General features: G+C 35.8%; 1 protein-coding gene across 1 annotated transcript; it reads right to left on the reverse strand.

The window, feature by feature from the left end:
* Positions 1-454: 454 nt before the first annotated feature.
* LOC119819895 (40S ribosomal protein S28-like) lies at positions 455-26,129 on the reverse strand. Its single transcript, XM_042055404.1, has 2 exons — positions 26,007-26,129; positions 455-715 (listed from the first exon to the last, which is right to left on the reverse strand). The coding sequence occupies exons 1-2, from the start codon at positions 26,127-26,129 to the stop codon at positions 455-457; spliced, it is 384 nt and encodes a 127-aa protein (XP_041911338.1).
* Between the last annotated feature and the right edge of the window lie 313 nt (positions 26,130-26,442).

Here is a 26,442-nt window from a genome sequence, read left to right on the forward strand (position 1 = left end):
TCTGTTACAAACTTTACTGAAGCCACCAATCTCTGTGTCCAGACTGCATCAAACACGTATTTCTTGTTCCATTCTCTGTTCATTTGTTTGTTTGCACTGCTTGATTTTAAGTCACAAAAAATATCACAATGTATGGTCATTGAAACAAAAAAGTGTATTACAGAAGTTTATATACCATTGCATGTACTTCCATGTCTTCCCACTCCACCGCGCTCTCCAACGGTAGACCTTGGTTTAAGGGGGTCGCTTTCAGATAACGTACCTGACTATGAATATGATACTTATGTATACATACTTAAAAGGATCTTCATAGACTTCAGCGTGCTGTTTTGTAACTTTATTTGAAATAGTACTAAATGTTTTTGTTTTTTTTTTTAAACAATACAAATGTTTTATTTAGTAGTCGCAGGTCATCATGGGCCAAGTGCTGGATACGCAGGACCCAGCAGGAAGGTCAGCGCAACCTCCGAGCCTCCCTTTCTGACTCCAATAGGGTGAGCACATCTCCCTCTCGAACGGGACCTTTGACGTTTCGAATGATGGAGAGGCTGGTGTCATCCATAAATTCCACATGTACCTGCGTGCACTGTCCCTGCGAACTGGTCCTGCCCAGAACTTTGGTTACCCTAGCGAGCTTAATGGGCTGCACACGACTCGTGTCCAAGATGGCGGCAATCAGGCGGAGAGCTGTTTCTCTCTTCTTATCAAATTTTACCTATTTGTTATAATTCTTGTATTAATTTATCAGGTCTTTGAAGACATTTATTTTTATGTTTAGCATTCCTGATAATGTTTATTCTTTTAAGTCAAAACTGTGGATTATTGCATGTTATTAAATGCTTATATTGTATCCCAACATTTAATTATGTGGAGTTTATTATATAATCTGTTACTCTTCAGTAAATATTGGTTTTAGGCTACAAATCTATTCCAACTGTTGTCGAATAATAGGAAAGGGGATTAACCATTTTATCCCTTATTTTCGGAGGGCTGCTTATCTAAAAAAATATTTGGCTGGGTAGGATCTTTGTTTCTTTTAGCCACAAGTAATGTCACTTTGTGGCTCTCAACTTGAAGATTGCCTTGTCAAGAGCTCTTCAAAATGTTTGGTTCCATTTGATATGAGGAACAAAGCAAGTTCAGTAAATTGTGATTTGGTGCCAGGCTTTACCTTGATGACTTATATAACATCAGACAAACTTCATCAAACTGCTGAAAATAAAGAGAAAATGTGAAAGGAAACAAACAGAAAATAACATTATGTGCAGAAAACACTGGTAGACAACTGTAAGTTCCATCAGAAGCAGGAGGTTAGACAGTGGACCAGAATGCTGAAATGCTAAACAACAAAACCACAGGCAAATGTGAGCAATCAAATATAATAACTACAAAAATCCATCAATCCAAAATGCAGCCAGAGAAAAATAACCTTCAAATACAAAGGTCAAATAAGTGATGTAAAAAATCAGAAAGAATTATCAGCAATATGTTATACCAAATAAGCTAAAGGTATTTTTCTATTTGCAAAGATAATACTCATTGAAACTCAGTGGTCTACAGGAAAGAAAAGTGAGAATAAGTTTTAAAGTTCCAATAATGTCAACTCACTAAAGTATAGCAGGACAGTTAAATTATTAAGTCCAAAGGTATAATGATATTTTGCTTGTGTTCTAAAAACTAAAGCTTGCCTTAATATCAGAGAGCAGAGCTAGCTACTAGTTAACCATAGAGGTCTGGAGGCCTGTACAGACAGACAGGAAGTGATATGGCTGGGTGGAGAGAAGAATATAAGATAGGAGGAAACAGGAGCTCAGCCTTTTTTTTTTCACTGAGATATTAGCAAGGTAAGAGTTAACTGTGACTCTTCTCTCTGATCTTTCAACATTTACCCCTATATCTGGCTCCGGGTTTTTATTATTAATTCCAAATAGAACTCATGCAACACAAGGAAACAGACTTTCAGAAAAATCCCTGTTTCTCTGACTCTTAAAATCTTTCCACCACCACCACTACCAGGCCTTCAAAATTTTACCTGAGCTTTAGCTGGAAGTGTATTTTGTAGATGTATTTATGGGGACTGAACTCCATAACTCTTGTATTTGATTAATTGTGTTTTTTTTTTTTTGTAGAATCTCCTCTAATAATCATGAATATAAAAGAATTGAGTAGTTTTCTAGTTCTAGTTCCAGGCATGGTATCCCTTTTGTTTAGTAGGACTTAAGTTCAATTAGAGAGCTGTTGGTTACTGCCAAGGTATTCATGCCACTAGTGTACCCTTAGGGCTATCGTGCCCATGCTGTCCATTATTGTGGTTCATAGGTACCTTTGATGGGAGGGACTTTTGGCTGCTTTCCTTTTCTGAAATCTTGCATAGTGCCTTTTGCTACTATGAAAGCTAGTCCTCAGAGAGTGAACATTAAGATCAGATCAAGCCCAGGGGTCTCTGGGCCTTATTTCTGATGTGAATGGTAGGATTCTTAGACACCTTCAGCAAAAGGGAGTTGCCTTCAAGCTTTGGGGAATAACCAATAGTAGCAATAGGCTGTAGGTTTAGGGAATGTTTTGAATATCTCTATCCAACAGCTTCAAAATAGAGCTTCTTTTGTCTGGTTGGAGAGGGAGGTTATGAAGTGGTCTTTGGCTCTTGGAAAGAGCATCATCAGCCTAAATGAGAATAGTTATTAAAGCTATGTATGTATACCTATATTTGAAATTAAGAGCATTGTAGATTTTAAATGTAGTTAATATGATGAATACTTGTAGGCGTTTTAGACATCCTTATTGCTATTATGCCCACTTTCTCCCCTTCCCTCAAAGACCCCCTTTCCTTCCTTTGCATTTCCCCTATCATATCATTTATATCCTGCTGTGTTACTTTAATTGAGCCTATAGTTCGTGATCCTAGAGAAGCTAAATAAGAAGTGAACGCAAAGAAAAACTTTCAAAATGAGAAAATGAGAAATATTAAGTTGGAACTTTTACTTTAAATGGCTGCATACGCAATCCAAATGTAAAGGGATATGATTTAACTCTAGATAGATGTTTATGGCTTTATCATGTTTATGGTTTTCTCATTGTTGGCACAACTTCTATTTTAAGCAGGATAATTGTATGTTGGAAAGAGGAGCTCTCCAATACACTGCAGGATTCTTAGCATCCTTCCAGGCTTCTACCCAATAGATGCCAACAGCTACCTCCTTCTTTCTATTTGAATGCTTTAAAAATGTTTCCTCCTACACATTGCTAACTAACATTGAGAAAAGAGAAAGCAAAGTCAGTTGTGATGGAATCTTTAAGCTTTAATACTCATCGATCATATTGATCACATTGCCCTGATTATTAATAATTTGTAAAATAGAAAGTATAGTTTAAAAACCCATTGGCAAATGACATGGAATATTAAAAATATGCAATAAGTATTCAGAGTCCAAAAATGGGGGGGAGAGATTTGATAGAGGAAAGATAGTAGATTTAAGTGAAAATACAATTTTTGTTAAATTCAGGTGAAGTGATGCTCCGACTGAAACCCAGAAAATACCAGAATTATATTGATAAATCTAGTTGCATGTTACTTACATAAGGCATACCTTTAATTTATAAATAACTGAAATGGAATAAATTTTAAAAAATAGAATGGTATTTTAAATAAACCACTAAGACACAAGCCAAACTAAAATAAATATACTCAACTGCTATTTTTCTAACAAAATAGAAGATCTACATAAAATCAAGGTAGGTGTCTAGATGGCCTGGGCAAATAAAGAAAAATGTTTGTAATGATTAAGAGATTAAAATATAATAAGTCTTGCATGCCTCAAATAACATAATATTCCTCAACAGTCAACTCTTTGAAAGCTGTTTTATCTAGGTTTACTATTGCTGAGATGAAACACCATGACCAGAAGAAACTCGGGGAGGAAAGGGTTTATTTGGTTTCTACATCATTTTTCATTATCAAAGGAAGTCAGAACAGGCACTCAAACAGGACAGAAACCTATAGGCATGAGCCTGCGCAAAGGACCTACTTGCTTTCTGCTTGTTCCCTATGGCTTGCTCAGTCTGCTTTCTCACATAAGCCAGAATCACCAGTCCAGTGTGGCACACCCCCAGTGTGGTGGGGTCCTCCCCCAGTGATCACTAATTAAGAAATGTCCTACAGGTTTGCCTATAGCTCAACCTATTTTATAAAATCATTTTCTTACTTTAGGCTCCTGCTTCCAGATGACTTCAGCTTGTGAGAAGGTGACACAAAACCATCCAGCACAAAAATCATGTCTACCTTTAGCTCAACCTCAAATTGCTAATAAATGTAATGGATGACCATATTGTGTACATTAAATTTCTACACCATAACATGTGCAACACATTGATAATGGATAGATTTCCTATTAGCCAATGAATGCATACTTAATTTTGTGTTATTATTCTCTCACAATTCTGTTAATCCTTATTTTGTTGTTTAAATTTTCATTTTAGAAGCAATAGGCTGTATCATATAATCTAGGTGTTCAATAGATTAAACAACAAGTATTTGTATAAAGATAATCTTTGATGTTCACACAATAATGAAATTGTCTGAATATGCATTTATCAAAACATAAAATAATTGATTCATGGCCCAATAGAGTATTAGTATTCACAGAATGCTTGATATACACATGTGAACAAAGTATAAATGTAATCCATCTAACTCAGTTTACTAAAGAAACATTTACTCCATCCAAAACAGACAACTAAGTATGTTTTTGATTTTACCTCTCACATAACATTTTTTAAAAAAAAAATCAGCCAAAACAAACAAACAGACAAACAAATAAAAAAAAACAGAGCTCACACTGGCTTAGAGAGACTGAAGCAACAAACATGTGGCGTGCATGGGTCTGCACCAGAGCCTTTGTGCATATGCTATGACTGTGAACTTGGTGTTTTTGTGGGACTCATAATGATGTGTGGTTATATTTCTGACTCTTTATTTTCTTGTTTGTCCTCAAGATTTTTTTTTACTATCACAATATAAAGCAGAAAATAACTTTAAAAGTCACTCTGCCTTTTAAAAAATCAAACACTTCAAAAATCCACATATTTTAAAAATATCCAGTGTCATAACTGTGGGTTCCTGTAATATCTTTAACAAGTTATTTTCTTATCTAAAGAAAAGAACCAGGAAATGAAACAATAACATTTGAGTATGATCAATATCTAGCAGTATAGAGCCACATATTTATCATAGTATCTCACCTCTGGTACTTAGCCATGGTCTCTGGCTTTTGCAAATCCTTTTTTCTCCTCTGTCATTCTCAGCAAACATAGCTTGTCTCATAAACTCAGGCCTGCCCCACCCCTCACTTGCCACTGTCCTGACTGGTCATCTCATAGTCCTGACATCCCCAGGATGCTGTGGTCTCCATTGCAGCTGAGATTGCATCACCACCAATGGTCTCCTGGCCTCTGTTTAGCGACTCTAGCCCTGCCACATGGTGCCAATCCTCAGTTTCTCTCCATGACCCCATCAATCTTTGAGTTTCTACAACATCTTTTAAAATGTTTCTGTTCATAAACAAATATCATTTTATGTAATGTTAATTGCGCAGAGACAAACAGGAAATTATAATGGTAATATTTATAATTATTGAGGCCAATGAGGCTGATATTAATATAAATTAGTAGCTAGGAAATTCACATCACACAAACTAAGGATTATGAATTCTTTGAAAATATTTGACACTGCTAGTTTATGAAACTTTAAAGAGAGTTCCGAAGCCTTGCTAGCCCTGCTGATGTAAGAATTGTGGATTATGACGTGAGGTGAGTATTTCATCTAAGAAATATAGTCAATAGCCAGATTTCTAAAAGCCATTATGAAATTCTGAAGATTGACTACCTCCAACACAGCTACAACTTCAATTTGCAGACACTTCTTGCTCATAGTCTCAAAACAGGTGACCAATAACGATACATCTTTAAATATGACAGGTTCAGTAAAATCCTTCTTTTAAAAAGCTGAAGTAACTCATTCCACACGTTATTCAAAGGCACCTTGTGTAACTTGTAAGATATGAAATCTCTTATTAGATGCAAAAGTATAAGACGAAGTGCATAGCCAACAACTTGCATCAGAGGCTGCTGCATTTAGTGTCCTTGCATATCTTGCAGTGGCCTATCTAGAATTGTTTCCTCCTCTCACCCATTTTAAGTTCACGCCAATCTCTGGTGAAGCAGATGCAAATGTGTGGTTCAGAGTGGAATCGCCGGGATAGGTCTATGAGACATTTATATGCTGAGGGACACCCTGAAGTGGATGACTGTATTGGTAAGGGGCAATCTGGAGGTGGACGCGATTAAAAAATAATGTTGGGCTGCACTGAAAACCACAGAGAGAAACAGAATTCTCCAAGAACTTCTTTTTAACTAAGGCGATGTTTGCAAACTAGAGAAGCATTGAAATATTTACATTTTTAAGTGCTTATGGAAGACTCTCCCCTTTGGCCACTGTCCCTAGAGAAGAAAATATGCTACAAGAATGCCATTATAGCTGATTCGATTTTCAAAAGATCCCTCAGAATTCACCTTCACCAAAAGAGTGAGGTGGAATGAGGGTGTCAAATTTAGGATTTCTTTGAAATACATTACAAAAAGAACTTTCTGGAGCCTTAGAGACAGGAAAGTTTCTTCATTGTTGGTAACACTATCAGTGTCATTAGTGTGCTCAGTATCCCACAAATAAAGTCAAAGAGCTATGCTTCAATAATGAAGATGTGACTTGATTCAGTGAGGCTCAAATCACATAACAAAACACATAAAGGAGATGATGACAGACCGCCGATCACCCTATGCACTTTGTGTAGTTCTTAGCAACTGAGCAGGGTAGGTGGGTTTGCAAACACACACACACACACACACACACACACAACATTCAGTGACAACAAATCATACCTGTGCACCAGAAAATGATCATCTTCAGGGAATCACTCGTTTGAACTTACTCTGCTTATGTCATATGTCATAGCAGATTGGCCTCTAAAACTGTCACATTTCCTCATCATCCCCAAAGTCCGGCACACAGTCCACCTCGCAGTTGCCCTTGGATCCTTGTTAGTCACTAAACACTCTCAGGTGACCTTTCACATTCTTACCTGCTGAATAATCCCGTGTGTTTGGATTTCTTTTCTGTTGCTGTAACAAAGTACCCTGCCAAACGCAATTGAAGGGAGAAATGGCTTATTTTGCCTCATAGCTCAAGACGCAGTCCAGTCATCACAGTTATGATGTCCCTGTCCCCTGTCCCCAGAATCAGAGGACAAAGGGTAAAATCTAGTGCTCAGCTCACCTTTTCCACTTTATACAGTCCAGAATAAAGAGTCCAACGATTAGTCCAATGATTAGTCCAACGTTTAGTCCAACACAGAGTTGAGATGGAACTCAGCACAACAATCAACATAGTCAAGATAATCTCCCACAGGAATATTCACAGACTTGTATCTTCTGGTTAATCTAGTTTCCATCACTGGAAATCAACAAATAAATGCACTAGGAAACATGAAATTGAATTTAGTAATTATGGCCAACTTTCTTTTATTTTGTTTGTCTGTCCTGTGAAAGTGAAACCATCCATAATCAGCTTTATTTGTAGAAATGCACATAAATTTTATCTGATAAAATCTCCACTTAGTTTCCTTGACTCTGTTCATTATGGAAAACACAGTTTTCTTACTCCTGTAAATGTATTTTAACACTTCTTAACTTCATATAGTGAACACTTCTTTAAATTTGTAACTGATTTTGTCTTCCTGGTTTACTGTTTAATAGTGAATTGATTAGTATCTTCCACAGTTTTGCATTTCATAAATAGATGCAATAGAGCCTTGTACCTTCTGTTGTTTTACTACTCTGTCACACCAGGCATCATAACTAGACTTATTCTGTATAACTTGTAGTCACCTAGTATGACGCAAGAGGCATGCATGAAAATCACTGTGCATGAAAATGAAAGATTGTTCTAAATGCTGTATGCAACATAGAAAATTCACAAAATGACAATAACTGAAAATTCTGAAAATTAAAGTATAAAGGGTTGAAACAGCAAGACAATACATATAAGTCATCTAATCCTGTCTCCACTTTTATTTCTCCTTTTCATAGTCCTTGACATGTAACAATTAATAAGGAAGAAAAACTGAAAAATAATCTCTTCTGCCCATATGTAGACACGAAAAACAGATGGCAGAGATGTCACTGCATTTTCAGTGTCACGAGGAGGATTGCATTTGGCCATTCAAGTACTTGCAAGAAGTTCTGAAAGCGGTTTCTATCAAGGTACTGAATATCATACCATGGCATGTGAAAAGAAGGCTGGAGAAGAAGTGCCTCAGCCTTGGATAGTGTGAGTTCATGTCATTTCAAGTCCTGGCTCTATACTTAACTAAATCTGTGAATTTGATCAAATGGTATACCTCCTTGAGTTTCAGGAAGCTGTAGCATGAATAATAAAACCTCAGAGACAGATATTGGGGTTCATGCTGAAGATGAGAAAAAGAAAACAGTCAACCACTAGAGAGAACGTTAACTTTTACCAAATCTTCAGACCGAAAGGGCAAGCCCCTCTCCACTAATTCTCAGACTCCACACTCTACTGAGGTCCTGTCACTTCTCCTTTATGTTCCTCTCTCCACCCAGCCATATCTCTCTTGTCTCCATAGCCCTAATGCTGGGATTAAAAGTGTGTGACTCTCAAACACTGGAATTAATGGTATGAACCACTACTACCTGTATCTGTTTCGGGATCAATTTTGTGTAGCCCAGAATAGTCTTGAACTCAGAGATTCATCTGCCTCTGTCTCCTGAGCACTGGGTTTAAAGGTATATACCACCACTCCCTGGCCTGTATGGCTGACTAGTGTGGCTGCTTTGCCCTCTGATCTTCAGGCATACTTTATTTAACAAATAAAACACAAACAATACATCATTTAGGAAGCTCACTGAGAATATATGAAAATAAGTATACTAGTTTTTTATGTCACTGAGGTCTTTATAAGAATATATCAAGAATTGTAATGTGGTAACTACTCTATAGGCACTATTATTACATTTTCCTGTTTTATGAACTGCCATAAGTAGTCTCAAAAAGTGACTGGAAGCTTGCTTTGTCTGCTGGTTTAATTATTTTAATTTTATAAACTTTATTATAAAAATTACTAAATAAAATATTACCAAAATTAAAGAACTGAAGTCTATATAACTGAATAAACTTTTGTATAGTTTATTTAGTTATATTTAGTTATAGAGTAGGCATTTTAATGAAAGCTATGGAAATCTGCATTAATTTTTATGATTTTAGTACCAAATATATTATGTATTTATTTATCACCCAAATCAATAAACAGAAAATTCATGACAGAATTTGAATAGAAAACAATTATATCCTATTATATAAATTGTGTCCATTACCTAGTGTCAGAGAATTCTTCCTTGTCTCATTCTCTCACATTTAGCTTTTATTTCATTTTTTCATACAATACTTTACCCAGATATATATCTGTTTACATGCATGAATAAATTTGTGCATAATTATTGTCTTCATTCCAAATAAAAAGAACATGTCTTTTCTTTCGTTCTAATATTGTGTGACCCCTACTGAAGATTATACATTCTAAGTGTATCCATTTTTCTGCCAAATTTCATTTTTAATAACTGGACTAGTATTCATCTATATATTTATATATAAATGTGTATATATACAAAAATATTTATGTATACACATATAACAAAGCTTTATTACTCATCTATTGATGGACAACAATTTTCTCCAATTTTTTTTCTATACTGAATAAAGTAGCAATAAACTATTCAGTTCAGTTATAACTGTGGTAGAGTATGGAGCTCCTGGGTATAATCCCTAAAGTGAAATAGCTGGGTCACATGATAGTTTATTTTTAGTATTTGAAATCATATCCAAACTGGCTATGTTGATCTGCACCTCCACCAGCACTAAACAAGGGTTCTTTTCTCTCCACATTTTTCCCAACTTTTGTTGATGGATTAGTTGTTGATAGCCTTTCTGACTGGGGTGTGGTACTATCTCAGAGTAGGTTGAATTTGCATTTCTCCGATAGGGAGATTTAATAGTTTTTTAAATTATTTTTATTGAGCTCTACATTTTTCTCTGCTCCCCTCTCTTCCTTTCTTCTCCCCTTTAGCCCTCTCCCAAGGTCCCCATGCTCCCAATTTACTCAGGAGACCTTGTCTTTTTCTACTTCCCATATAGATGAGATCTATATATGTCTCTCTTAGAGTCTTCATTGTTGGCTAGGTTCTCTGGGATTGTGATTTGTGGACTGGTTTTCTTTGCTGTATGTTTAAAATCCACTTATGAGTGAGTACATGTGACAATTGTCTTTCTGGGTCAACATGTAGAAGAATGAAAATAGACCCATATCTATAACCATGCACAAAACCCAAGTCCAAATGGATCAAAGACCTCAACATAAGGCCAGTTACACTGACCCTGATAGCAGAGAAAGTGGGAAGTACATTTGAATGCATTGGCACAGGAGACCACCTACTAAATATAACCCCAGCAGCACAGACACTGAGAGAAACAATAAATGGGACCTCCTGAAACTGAAAAGATTCTATAAAGCAAAGGACACAGTCAACAAGACAAATTGACAGCCTACAGAATGTGACAAGATCTTCACTAACCCCACATCAGGCAGAGGTCTGATCTCCAAAATATGCAAAGAACTCAAGAAATTGGTCATCAAAAGAAAAAATAATCCAATAAAAAAATGGAGTACAGACCTAAACAGAGAACTCTCAACAGAGGAATCTAAAATGGCTGAAAGACACTTAAGGAAATGTTCAACATCCTTAGTCATCAGAGAAATGCAAATCAACAGTTCTTAATATAATTATTTATCATTTACATAGCTATTATTGAAAACACTCTCTTCATTTATTTTTCCATATACTTATTGACAGTTTTGTTTCCTTGGTATTGAATATCTGAAATTATTCGTATATTCTGGATATTAGTAACTTGTCCAAAATATATCTTCTGAAGAGTTTTCCTGTTTTGTAGGCTGTCAGTTAACTCTGCTGATTTTTTTTCCTTTGCTGTACAGAAACTTTTTATTGTGGAATATTAATTAAAGACATGTAACATTCTTTTATGAAGTAGAATAGTTGTTTAATAATGAAATGATGAGTTTTATTGTTTTATGTTGTGTTTGTTTAACTCTGTAAAGCTAAGCACCTGAATGGTTTATTAAAGAGCTAAATGGCCAGTAGCTAGACAGGAGAGAGAAATGGCAGGTCTGTCAGTCAGAGACAATAAGTAAAAAAAAAAATAAGAAAAGGAGCAAGGAAAAAAGAAGAAGTGAGGGCATCAGGGGCTAGGTACTCAGCCACACTGCAAGTCATGGAGTAAGAAAACAAAAGTGGTTTATAGAATAGAAGAAGGTAAAAGCCCAGAGGCAAAAGGTAAATGAGACAATTTAAGTAAAGAGAAGCTGCTAGAAATAAGCTAAGCTAAGGCTTGGCATTCATAAGTAAGAATAAATCTTCCTGTATTCATTTGGGAGCTTGGTGGCATACTCCCAAAGAGCAAAGTTTTTTTTTTTTTTTTTTTAAAAAGCTAAATACACTTTTTGTTTTCATGTAGTCCCATCTATGAATACTTGGGATTATTTCCTGGTTTTTGGTATTGTATTGTATTGTAAAGTTATTTCCGACTTCAGCATTTTGAAGGATATTTTCTGTGTTTTACTCTAAAAGAATTAACATAGTGAAGGCTCTATGATGTACCCACAAGAAGAGAAGGAAAACTTAATTTGGAAAGGTATAACTCAAGAAAAGATGTATGTAAGATAAGCACATACATATGATTAGTTAAAATATTGTTTCACAAACTGAATATAAGATATCCATGTAATTGGTCATTCTGATGAACTTCTACATTAGCTATTATTATAAGTTTAAAGATATCACCTAAACAATAACATTCCTTCTATTGATTTTCACAATCAAATTGAATATTATTTTAAGTTTTTGAAAGCCTTTGATTAGGATAAAATATCTACCAGTGTGTGTGTGTGTGTGTGTGTGTGTGTGTGTTTGTGTGTGCATGTGTGAGTGATGTGGGTGTGCACATGTACAATGTCTCCTTTGAAAACAGAATAACTACATTTCATTTTTGGATGATTATAAAGTTCGAGTAATAAATAGATTAATGTTATACTGTTATACTGGCACCTAGCCAGATTTGTTTGGGGTGAAGCAACTTTATTTCACTTTCCTATTGGTAATAAGAACTCTGGAGTCATATTTGTTTTATATAACCAAGTAGTAAAGATAAATAAGAAAAAGCCTATAATTTCTGAGACCAGTTTGGAAAATGGCATTTTAATAAATCCAAGCTGAAGCAATTTAGAAGGACCTGAGTTTAAATGCTTCAGCTACAGAAACTACATAATTGATGCAAAGATGGTTGTGCTCACCCACCTGCTCTTTCTTCTTCTGGATTTCCCAGGTGCCTCTGTATAATATTCCCCACAACCAGGCAATTAGACCCTGCGAATTGCGTGGTTATTCAGCTAACCATCTGTTTTCTAGGAGCAATCATGTTCTGTGTTCACAATTTTCTCAATTCAAGCCATGAAGATGATGCAGAAACTTCAGGTGCAATATTTGAGATATTCTTTATTTTTTTGAAAAAAATGCACCATAACGTTGGAAAAGATATGACCTGCTTTCCTAGACCTGCTTCTATTTTTTGAGGCAAATGAAAAATAATTTTGCAAAGGCAAGAAAAATGAAGATAATGGTCATTTAATGTGTAATTGTGAGTAAATACATGTGCTTCCTTTTAGTTCTTTAGTGTTTGTGCTCTCTCCTACCCCCTAACTCTGAAAAGGCTATAAATAGATATCTTCAGACAACCAGACAAAAGCAGCAATCTTAATTAGTCAAATTAAAACAGTAAGACACATCCGATTATGCCTTTTTAGTCTAAACCAGCTCATAAAATGACAAGTGATGTGAAAATAATTAAACTAAGACAGACTGGAAAAAGAGGAGAAATAATGTATTTAGAATTTGAAGAGAAGTAATTAGTTTTGGCAGGTTATTTATTTATGTAAATTGAAAAATTAGCTCTACTAGGCAGAACGATACATTCAACTGTCTACATTCTGGCACAACACGGAGAAAGAAAAAAGTTATAATGAAAAGAAAGCAGCAAGATGAGTTTCAGGCAAAGAGAAGCTCTCTCAATAACTAGTTTTTAAAAGGAAGACAAATTTCTGAGGAGAGAGAATTCATAAATCTCTCTCAATAGTTCAGTATTGCAGTGTGTGAGAAAACAATCTTCCTAATTTAGGAAGACTGCTATTCCTCAACATGGATCCTTTTGATTTAAACAGCTGCCTTAAATTTTCTCATGCTATGTAACATTCATAAGTTATTCTTCGTTTAATTTGTCATTTTATACAGTTCTACGACTTAATTTCAAAAGCCTCATTTTCAGTAGAGATGTAGACCAGGCATCTTAACTTTGTCATGAGTTGTGAATCGTCTGCTCACATCAGTAAACTAGTTTTGCTCACACGATGACTTCATCTCAGATTGTTGACTTTAAAACCTCAGAATGTAGGAATGTCTACTTAACCACTGTACTTGAAAACATAGTTCTTCCTCTCTGCTTCAATATATACATAATTTCTGCAGAAAAATTTGCTCATTGGTGTATGTTTGGCAAGATCAAGGCCATGACTACATACTAGAATACTAGATGCAGAGTACTTCTAGAATTAAGCAATTAGGAGCTTTATCATCAGTAGTGATGTACACATCAAAAAATAAAATCAACAAAATATCCATAAGCACCTCAATGGGCAAACACAGAAGACGTGGGGAGATATATGGGAAGAAGTAATCTACTTTTACATGCTTAGAGTAGGATATGGTGAAAGGCTGGTTAATAGGATAGCTTTCCTTGTACACAGATCATCATCCATTATCATAAACTCGTCAAATCACTGCTGCGTAATTAAAGTGAAAACTCTTTTAGATAAATAAAGTGTATTAGTTTACTCATATCTATCATGCTGGTGAGATAAGGTTACTCTACATAGGCAATGAACAAATAATTATCTGGCAGTGTTACAGAGACTGAAAATGTAAATATTAATATGTAATCAAAAGCAGCTTGCATTTTTTCTAATTTTGTTCATCCTTCATTAATAGGATAGTTTCTATCTTCTTATATGAAATATACATGTATGATAGTAACTAGAATCCTTGACATTGAAGAAAGTGTTCCATTTATGCTCTCAGCAAATACAAAAAAACTACTGTTTTCAAAATTTCAATAAATTTCAGCTTCATCAACCTCACACATTAACATTTTTTCAGATTAATCAATGGGTCTTTATTTCTTTTCCTGTTGCTGTGAAAAGAAACAGACAAAAACAATTTAAGAAATAAAATGTTTATTCCATCTCACAGTTCAAGGGCACAGTCCATCATAACAGGAAAATCAATGTGGGAAGAACTTAAAGCAGCTGGTAACATCGAATCCACAAAGCAGAGAACTATGATTGTGTTATTTTTCAGTGAGTTTAGCAGCTGCACCTGAGTCTACTGGTATTTTAACTACAATCTGTGGCCCTACAGCCCTGTGGTCAGCGCCCTGCCACTCAGGCACAATCTGGCAGGATTTCTAGTCTCACTAGCACCAGTTCTAATGTTACCACCAAATGTAGTTTTTAACTAAGTCTCTATTACTCCATTTACCAATAAAGACTAGGGAGTTAAATGATGGAGTGAAAAACTGCTAGTTCAGAGAGGTTGAGAAGCAACCAGCTAACTTCTGCTTTGGGCTGCAGACTCAGCAAGAGCATCTCTCCAGTTGTCCCCAAACAAAAAGACTGCTAAACTCTACATCCCTCTATACTTTTCCTGTGAATCTCTCTCTCCATCATTTTGGCAACTCCATACTCTCTTCAGCTAATTCTTAGGCTCAGCCCCAGATCCAAGGTTGATTTTATTAACAAGTTTGATTTTATAACACAAGTTTCACAGGCAATCAAATATCCTGTAACATTTCCCTATAACATTTTTGTCTAAATTAAAAGGAAAGGCTTTAACTCCAACACAGTAAAACAATATGCAATAAGAACAACTTTCAGGTAAGAATTATTTTCACAATGTCCAGTCCATTTGTAATTGGTAAATTTGGAGAAAGTACCCTATTATCTATTCTATTTTGGTGAGTCTAATATTTTATAGCTAAATTGCTTTATAATATATTAAAATATCCCTTTAGACCATAAAATATTTTCTTAAACAAACAACTAAGTTTTTTATGTCTCTCAACCTCTTAAATTTTATATCTCTTTTGTATCTATTTTGCAGTTTGGTAATGAAGAAAAGTGTAAAACTATAACTATCTAGCCATCAATGCCATCAGAGACCTGAGAAGGATAAAATATTATCTGAGTAAACAGGAAATGCAGATAAAGCAAAACTATAGAAATAACAGGGATAGCTATCTTCTTGATCAGTCACCTACATTTTCTCTTCAACTTGTGGGCATCTGTGTTCAGCCTACAGGCCTAGAATATCTGAGAGAATTTCTGTGAGGCAAGAATTTGGAAAGATTGTCCTACCTTTTCTTGGAAAGTTTGGCAATCAATTTACTTTGTATCTTTGCTTGTCCAAATTAGTCAGCAGTCAAGGCAAATGTACCTTCTTGCCTGGTTGCTAGCTTTGCCACATTGAAAGGAATGTCCATACGGAGATTCGTTCATGTCCATCATATTCTCTGAAGTAAATTACTCATAGTCATGAAAATCCTTATGCTATCAAGAATTTTGAGTGTTGCATTTTAAAATTCCCTGAAGCATTTGAAGTTCACCTATCTATCTAAAATATATCTGGTTATACTTGAGAATATACCTAACATGACTACAAATATGATTGCTATGGATGACTAATTACTAACCTGCATTTCTTAATTTTCCTAAACAGTGTTTAAAAATAGCTGTCAAGGACCAAAATTTTATATTACATTTTAAATGTACTGCATGGGTAAAATAACTTAATAAGAGTAGAAACATATATATATATATAGTGTGTTATAACAAAAATAACTTTAAATTAGTATCAATATATAAAAATCCATACCAATTCAAAATATTTGAGACTAGTAGCTACTTTTTAGGTTAAAAGTGGATTCAATAATTTATCCTTTTAGCCTATCATTCCTATATTCTCCCTTTTTTTACTAGATAGAGAAGAAAGGATAGAGGAAATTAAAAAAGAAATTCCTTAATCTAGCATCCTTTGTTTAGTTTTCTCCCTAACCATAATCAATAACAACTTGCAACTACCTCCACTAAACAATGACAAGCATCTATAACACACCAAATGAAGAAATTTCTCACCCAAGTCTTGGGGATGTGAGTATTATGTTGTTATGATTACTTTCTTCTGTCTGGGATCTACAGTATCTTTAGGGTATCTGAAAAAATTGTAATAATTATCAAGTCTTGAGAGAGGATGGTATCATTTTTTTTTTTTTTGTCTAGCGTCTGTGTTTTAGAAAAGTGCAGAGCTTATCTGAAGTCCTGGATGGATTAGTCTGTGAAACTGGATCATCTCAACTAGCAACACTAAAATAATTCTGGAAGCAGATTTTTTAAGAAACTACTGGTGTAGGAGGTCCTATGTTTACATGTTGCTTTCATTGGTTAATCAATAAAGAAACTGGTTGGCCTGATAGGGCAGAACTTAGGTAGGTGGAGAAGACAGAACTGAATTCTGGGTGAAAGAAGACAGAGAGCCACCATGGAGATGCCAGGTCAGACATGCTGAATCTTTCCCAGTAAGCCATGACCTTGTGGTTATGGTGAACACAGATTAATATAAATGGGTTAAAACTAGTTGTGAGAGTCAGCCAATAGGAGGCCAGAGCTAATGGCCAAGCAGTGTTTTAATTAATACAATTTCTTTGTGATTATTTTGGGTGTAAGCTAGCCAGGTGGCCGGAACAAGGAGCTCCACTCCTTTTCAACAAGCTACAAAAGAGGTATTCTGAGGGATCACCTGGACTACTTACTTGTCTTATCTTCATTGATATCTGTTCTTTTTGTTCTGAAAACATACATAGTTTAAAAGGTAACATATATGTCTGTATTAATACAAGTGTAGAAAAGGTAGTGTGCACAAATCATCTAAAGATGATTCTCTTTCTCTATGTCTGAGATGGTAAAAGGCATCTGTCAACTTTATTTGGACTATTTAAACAAACTGTAATATAAATCTCCAACTATGGCATATAATAATAAGTAATGAGCACTCTGTAATGAACAAGATTTATCATTTCTCATTCAGATTCAGAGTTGTTTCTACATAGAGGCATCAGTATACATGTCATCTATCTTGTAGTTTTTCTTGGTTTCTTCATTTCTAAAGCCAAGATTTTCAGAAGTGACCCCCCATGATCAAATGTGATCTTTATCAATTATGAAAGAATCTATAGTTTTTCATTTCCTTGGAGAAACAAAGGCATAATCTTTTCCCCGATGCAATGCATTTCCTGACTTCCATTCTGAAATGAAAACATTCATATAATATATAAGGTGATTTATTAGTTTTTCCACAGTTCAAGATCTCTTAATTGCTGTTGTTTTGTTCACTAGCATTTTAAAAACTTTAAATTAATAAATCATTATATAATATCCAGACATCATGTGTTAGATTTCCTTTTGTGGCTTATTCTTTTTACATTACTTTACTCTCTCTTAAAAGACTTTATTTTATCACTTTCAAACTATTTTTCTATGATTCTATTTACCCATTTTATTTTATTTCTTCAGCACTTAAGCATACTGCACCTGTTAAGAGTTTTGCTTGATCTGGACCTGGAATTCTGCATGCTTTGGCTCTTGGAAAATGTTGAAAAAATTGCAAAGCCCATAAGCAAGCTCCTTTTGTGGGTCTGCCTCTTACATGGTGCTGGCAACTACCTCCACCTCCCTTAGATCTATGAGAGCTGAGCCTTATGTCCACAGGCATGGCCAGGAGCTACCTTTAACCACCTGGGAAGGAGTTGAGTGTTACTATGGTAGACATTTCTATCTAGTTTCCCTTGGAGTAGTATACCAGCTCCTCAAAGGCGCTATATTTGAATATATATGCCCACATGTTGGATACCAAATGTAGTTGCCTTTCCTTGAACCACAAACTCCCCAAAAATGACACAAAGACTTTCTATTAACTATAAAAGCTTGGCTTTAGCTTAGGCTTGATCACAACTAGCTCCCAAAATTTAAATTTACCCATTTCTGTTAATCTGTATTCTACCACATTACTCATTACCTCTCCTCCATATTGTATATCTGACTTCCTCCACATCTTGCTGGCAAATGCTAACTCTCTGATTTCTTCCCAGAATTCCTATCTCTGACCATAAGTCCTACCTACCCTTTTCTGCCTAGCTATTGGCCATTCAGCTCTTTACTAACAGAGTATGTCTTGGAAGAAACACATCTTCACAGTGCACAAAAAGATTATCTTATAACATGAATACATGCTTATATGCTTATAGCTACTCAGCTACTCAATTCACTTACTCCATTTATGTGGTTCAGCAATAGAGCCATAAAATTATGCACCAACAGTTTGTGAGTTTCCCCCATCACAATTAATATAGTCAAAACAATCTCCATAGCATGCACAAAGATTTCTCTCTCAGGTGATCCAAGAGTCTTTGAAGATGACAATGAATGTTAACAAAGAGACTAGGGTGTGCTTAGAGAGGGGAGGTAATGTTAAAGAGAAGAGCTAAATCAGTAAGAGCTGTTGTACGGTGCTTCAGAAAAGAAAAGGATATGTGTAAGAGTGAGCTAGAAGCTATGTGTTCTCAGAAATTTTTATACCTCAATTAAATCCTCCATGACAGAAAAATGAAATAGAGAATCCAGAGACCCTAGGACATATTTTGAAGTGGTCAGTTAATGAAGTCTATTTGACTGAAAGATGAAAAATAAATACATTTTTAAATCACCAAAAGTTGGAAATATTCCATTATAGCAAAGCTTAGCTTTCTCTGAAAGATACAATTCTCTCTCTGTCTCTCTCCTCTCTTTCTCTTTTCCCTCTCTTTCTGTGTGTGTGTGTGTGTGTGTGTGTGTGTGATTTGACTAATCAACTATTTTAACAAAAATGAAATAAACAAGTAATACTAAACTACTGATGACATGCAAATAGCATACAGTTAATATTAAAGAAAATATTATCTACACATAAAGATACTGTTTGTAATATGGGAAACTGAAGAATATTTGCCTGTGTTCAAATTTAATTGCTTTAAAAATATGTTCATGTATCTGTGTTTACTTATTTTTGTTTGTATATTTGTATATGCATATGGAAGTCAGGAATCACAATTGTTGTCTTCCTCTTCATATATATGTAGGTTTTCTCCTAATCTGAAAATCAGAAACTCATTAATTCATGCAAACTGAATTGCTGGTGAACACTAAGTATCAGCCCTTCTCTATTTCCCCAGCATTGGAATTATATGTGCATGCCATCATACCCTGCTTTTAACACAGTTTCTGAGGATTTGAATTTCATCCTCATGCTTATAGAGCAAACACTCTACAAACTCAGCCATTCCCCAGTCTCATGATTCTGTTTTTTATTGAGTATATAATAATTAGACATTTTCATACCTTGCCTTTAGCTCAATTTCGTTATCTATAAAATAGACACAGAAGCATTCTCTATCACATGTATTTCCATGAAACTAAGTGAAGAATTCCTAAAAAGAACATATCATAGTACACAATATATGGTAAGCTCTATTCAAAGATATTTGTGAGTATTATTATTGGATATAATTACTGATATGTTTATGAAAGGATATGTCTCATATATTTAAATTATTATTGATATGGTGGATCAAAAATGCTGCAGTATTTTACAGTAGTCTTGGAAAGTGAAAGAGATGTACAATCATATGACAAGAAGATATTTCTTTCTGAGACCCAAATCCTTCTGACAATGTCTGACCATATAGCTTCAATACCTTACCCATATAGCTGTGCTAAAGTAGATAAATGGAAAGAGGTTTTTGAATCCAATATCCAAGTTTTATGGACAATGGCAAAACCTGTTTACACCCCTACTTGTGAACTTTGTAAAATACATGGCTCCCTATGACTGTGAAGGATATATGGAACCATTCAAGTAACCACAAGGTAAAACCAATAAAGCTCTTTTTTTTTCAATAAAGGTCCTTTAAACACAACACTTTTCTAAATTCTTTACCATAGAAGGTGAAGTAGGGACCATATGAAAAGGGAATGTATTCTCATTTCTAACTCAAAGATTCTCAAAGTCTATATACATAAATTATCATACCTATGAATAGTTACAATAATATAGTCAAATAAGGAATCTTATACTCTAACAGCAACCAACAAATAGTATCAGATAACTTGATTAGTTCCTATGCCCTTTACTTACATATCTGACTGCTATTCTTTTCCCTGGTTGTGAATTTATTTATAATTTCCAATGACAACTTTCAGTCTTATTTATATAACAATATCACATTTGACACTAAACTTGGTAAATCCTGGCCTGCTGATTTATTAAAATTGTTCTCATGACAGTGATGGTGATAAGAATACAATTAACAGTAAGTAAAGTTTTTGGCTTTATTATTTGCCAGGCAACCTACAGAACTTTTATACTTAATCTTTGTAATAGCCTGATAACAATTTCAAAAAGAAATATTATCACCATCATTTTGATGATGAGAAAATGTGACAATTTTGAGTGTCATTTTAGGTAACATACTGAAGTCACACATCTAAGAAGTCACGTGTATCTTAGCCTTGGGGGCAAGGGGAGATGGGGAGAGCAAAGCGTGAAGGGGAGGATAGGGAAAGCTTGGGGGAATGGGATGCTTGGGATATAGGAAGGGTGGATATGAGAGCAGGGAAGTGTATATCCTAATTAAGGGAGCCATCTTAGGATTATTAAGAGACTTGACTCTAGAGGGGTTCCCAGGTATCCAGTGAGACGCCCCCAGCTAGTTCCGTGGGCAGCTGAGGAGAGGGAGTCGGAAAAGGCCACATCCTATAGCCATACTGATGATTATCTTGCATATCACCATAGAATCTTCATCTGCCAATGGATGGAGCTAGAGACAGAGCCGCACATTGGAGCACCGGACTGAGTTCCCAAGGTCCTGACGAGGAGCAGAAGGAGGGAGAACATGAGAAAGAAAGTCAGGACCGTGAGGGAACCTTCATCTGGCGATGGATGGAGATAAAGACAAAGCCACACACTGGTGCACCGAACTGAGCGCCCAAGGTCCAAATGAGGAGCAGAAGGAAGGAAAACATGAGCAAGGAAGTCTGGACTGCGAGGAGTGCTCCCACCCACTGAGATGGTGGGGCTGATCTATTCGGAGTTTATCAAGCCCAGCTGGACTGGGACTGAAAAAGCAAGGGATAAAACCGGTCTCCCTGAACATGGCAGACAATGAGGGCTGCTGAGAAGCCAAGGACAATAACACTGGATTTGGACCCTACTACTCATACTGGCTTTGGGGGTCCTGGCCTGTTCGGATGCTCACCTTCCTAGACCTGGATCGAGGGTGGGGGGAGGAACTTCGACTTCCCACAGGGCAGGGAACCCTTACTGCTCTCTGGACAGGAGGCGGAGGGGGAGTGGAGGAGGGAGGGGGTAATTGGGAGGCGGGGAGGAGGCAGAAATTTTTAATAAAAAAATAGAAACCCTGTCTAGAAAAACCAAAATAAATAAATAAATAAATAATGAAAAAAAAAGAATCTATTACCAGCCTCTTCATACTAAGTCAGTATTTCTTCTTCCTCATCCACTCTCTTTTTTCATTTATTTCTTGTCATATTCTTTTTAATGTAAAATAATTGTGCCATCTAAATTATGCAAAGTCCCATATATGTCTATATTATTATAGTCTTTCTTAAATCTAACTATCATCTCCTTTACCATATTCTGAGAAGTAAATGAAGTTCTTTCATCTCTCTTGGCTCAGCTTGCTCATCTGTCAAACAAGTAAATAATCCTCCTTACTCAATATTATTCTTCCTTTCAGAGCAATGTTAATCAGCAGACAAGCATAGGTCTTGTAGTAAGAAGGCTGACCATCAGAATTTGTATCTTAAGGCAAAATAGTAGTAATAATTAATTTAAAAGTTTTAATTTTATGTGTATTATCATGTATGGGTCTGGAGACTAGAACAGCAAGTGTTGGGTTTTGAGTGGTAGTAATCAAAATGTGAAGAAGTACAAAACAACTAAATATTTGATAAGCAATGCTTTTCTTCACCTATAAAATTATTAGCACTGATTTATATAAAATCTACTATGTCTGAAGAAAGTAGCCATGCATTTATCAATTTTCATGAATTCTGATGATCTGTGATGAATTTCAATGGGAATATGATAACAAATGAAATTCAGTGCACTGCAAGTTCTCTGGGGCACGTACAACATGAGCACTCTACCCATGTTTGATTCATGATTGATTTTATTAATTGCAATACCTGTGAAGGAATCTTGCAAAGCTAACTATGCCTAGAGTTCCCATATGATGCTCCTCCAGCATGCAAAAATTCTCCTTCATATTTAATCTGCAGAAAGAATTTTAGTAGCTTCTATTACTTCATCCTTTACTTCTTGGAGAGTATTATTTCTAAATAAAATACTACTGTTTCTATTTTAAGCTAATGTTCACATCCTCAGTACACTGCATTACAATTTCAGTAATGTTGATTAAGGGACATCTCATAAAGCCAATATGTGGATAGGTATAATACTCGCTTTGCAAGAGTCTAGTGGAAGAACTAACACACTTATGAGCTAACATGCAGCTCTTACAAACTCTGTCTCCTAATTCTGTTTGTTGTAGAAACTACAGACATTTCCCTTACAGTTGACATGTCCATTTTCTAAAATAAATGAATTTAACTTCATTCCAACTTTGCACATGATTGAACACATCAATGTATAAACAATATTGTGTAAACTGAAAGGCATTGCATGGTATACATTACTATTATCATCGTTTAATATTCATATCTTGAGCAAAATTTTGCAGTTGTAAAACATAAAGCTTTAAAGAATAATTACAAAAACTCTCCTATAAGTAATGCTTATCATTTTAAGGATAGTTTGTGGTAAATGTAATTGAATTTTAATTTCATTTGTAGTTTAATAAAAGCTTGCCTGAAGACCACAAAAGTAAGATAGCCACATTGGCCAGCCTTTCAGACCAGGCAGCAATGAGACACACTTTGATAACAGTAGTCATACTAGTTTGCCATAGAAATCAGATGATAGTACTGCATACCCTTTACCGCAGAACTAGATAGAGAGATTATACACTGGGGTGAGACAGCTCTTAGGATCAGCCTCATTCTGGGATTCCTGGAGACAGAATCACCATTTTCTGACTGAGATTGAGGTAAGAACCAGTAATTGGCTACTTTGCTTTTCTTGTCTTCATGTTGAACCCCAAAATCTGATTCTCAGCTTTTATTGATTGTGCTCCAGTAAATGTACATGAAAAGAAAAATAAGAACTTCTGGAACAGACAACAAATCTTCTGAGGATGATACGAGTAATGGTTCCATCCAAAGAAAAGTCTGGGGAGATCTGCCTACATTCCCTTGTAGCACTGAGGCTTCGCGAAACTCCATGTACTTCAGCCTAGATAGGAAGACTCCATGTGTGCAGTAATAACTTGGTTCTAAATCCATGTTATATCTAAAAACACTAAGAGTAAAAAAACAGAGCTAATGTAAACATGAAGTTTCCATTGTCTGAAGTCCTGGGTGATCAAGTTCTCTGTGTGCTGAAAACCTGGTCTTTTTCTGTCATTTAGCATGCTTTGACAAACTAAATTTTTAGCTTGTCATTATGTAAATAGCTAAGACTCTTCCCAGATCTTGACAAAATGTAGATACAATAGGAATAGTTGGTATCTACAATAGTTGGCCCCAAATCGTGAAAACAATGTAAGCTGTCAAAATAGTTGACTTTCTAAATGTATTTTTAATGTCAATATAATAGCAATCACAGTTGTCAGTATTTGCCTCTCATGAGCAAGGTCATCTATTCAATCCCAACACCATAAAAAATGAAGTAAAAATGAATCTGGAAACATTCCCTTCCCCTCTCCATCCACCTTTATCTCTGCCCCACCCTCTTTCTCTCTTTCCTTCTCTCTTTTATTTCTCTCTTCCTTCTTCCTTATTGCTATTTTCTATGCTGACTGAAATTTGTTCTGCATTATTAATATCTGTATATATTAGCATGCTCATAGTTCCAGAAACAGTGTGTCCCTGAAAAATCTTTGCTCTATAGAAAACTCTCAAGCATAAGTAATATGACAGCAAAATGAATTTTATTTAATGAACAATACATTCTTTGGCCTTCATGGGTCAAGGTTACAATAGGAGAAACTGCTCTTGTGTACAACAATTTGACATCCATCTACAAAAACACAGTAAGGCTAGAAAGCCTGTGTGTATAGCAATGCTTTTGTTTTCAATTGTGTGTTTTCCTTGGAAAACAAACTAGAAAATAAAGGAGATGAAAAATTTTAGTTCACTTCATTTATTAATTATAATAAATTAATTTGTTATATAGGAGGCTTATGAAGGGATTACACAAATTAATATTTTGATAATTTTCCTAAACCAGAAATCTCACATAGAAAAGTGTTTCCTCTGATTAAAGGCAGCTGAAAATCTCACACAGAGTGACCCTTGGTTCTGAATTGAGTGACTGCCTGGCACATGAACCCTGTCACATGAAGTTATTACACCAATCTGATTCACTGATAAATTCTTTAGCTTTCTCCATCTCTTGACACTGCAAACAAAAGTTGTGTTTCCTTATAAATCCTTCTTTCCACCATTTCTATCAAGTGAAACTGATCCTATGAATGTTTCATACAAAGCTGATTAATTTAAAGAATTGGCATCGAGACAACAAAATATTAGCATCACATTGTTGGTGGAGGCCACTAATTTGTTTCCCGACCACTCTGACTCAAAATAATCACACAGAAACTAATTTATTTGCAATACTATTTGACCAATAGCTTAAGAGTGTTTCCAGCTATCTCTTATATCCTAAACTAACCCATCTCTATTGCCACGTGGTATTTCTGTTGGATCCAGCGGAGGTGTCTGTCTCCTATGGGCAGCTACATGGCTTCTCTCTGACTCTGCCTACTCTCTCTATCTCTTTCAGCTTGGCTTTGTTCTGTTAAGCCATTGGCCGAAAGCAGCTTCTTTATTAACTAATAGCAATAAAACATATTCAGAGCATACATAACCTCCTACATCATCACATTTTCACTATGTTTCATTTACTCATCCCACTCCTTACTTTTTTTTTATAATATAGAAATGGATACAATTTGTTTTAGACATTATCAGCAGTAAAAAAGAAACCACTTGTCACCCACTCCTTATTTAACTGCTCTCAAAGCTACTCTAATCTAGCAGGCCTGGCACTAGGTTCAAAGATATTAAAAATAAATGAAGATATAACAAAATATGCTCTGAATTTTTAGTGAACGTACTTCATTTTATTAACTACTCTATTATTTTTTTGTTGGGATCAGTGAGACCCCAGATCCTGAATTGCTTGTAATCCCCTGATCTGAGTGCCTACAGCTGCTCTGAGCACAAGACCTTCAGGAGTTCCTGATGGCAGGAGAGTGGTTTCTGGTGGGTTTGGCTGAGGCGTGGCTATCTCTATATAATCTACCCCTAAACATAATAAAGGGGGCATTCTTGGGGAATTCAAGGATGACCCATGTCGCTTTCTGTCTGTCTGTCTGTGTATTTTAACCTCCAGCCCCTTGCCTGAAGCTCGGTAACTGGGTAAAGGTGCATCGAACGCAGACACGGGTGCGGCAATTTTTTCCAAACCTGATCATAGTTTCTTCTCTCCTCCCAGCCACTCACCCCAACCTTCCCCTCCCCCACATTCACTTCCTCTCCCGCCTGTTCCTTCACTTCAGTGCAGGCTTTCCATCTGTATCTCCCAGCCATAGCATATCAAGTTGCAGCAAGACAAGACACCTCCTCTCCTATTAAGACTGGTCTAACAACCCAGCAGAAGAAAAGGATCCCAAGAGCAGGCAACAGAATCAACCCCTACTCCCTCTGACAGGAGTCCCACAAGAAAATCAAGCCACACAACTGCAAGACATGTGCAGAGAATCCCAGTCGGTCCCATGCAAATTCTCTGGTTGGTAGGTCAGTCTCCATGAGTCCCCACAAGCCCAGGTCAATTGATTCTGTGTTCCCTTTGCCCCTCTGGCTCCCATAATCCTTTCTTCCCTTTTTCATGGGATTTCCTGAG

The sequence above is a fragment of the Arvicola amphibius genome, chromosome 7 (assembly GCF_903992535.2).
Source record: "Arvicola amphibius chromosome 7, mArvAmp1.2, whole genome shotgun sequence".
Classification (NCBI taxonomy): Eukaryota; Metazoa; Chordata; class Mammalia; order Rodentia; family Cricetidae; genus Arvicola; species Arvicola amphibius.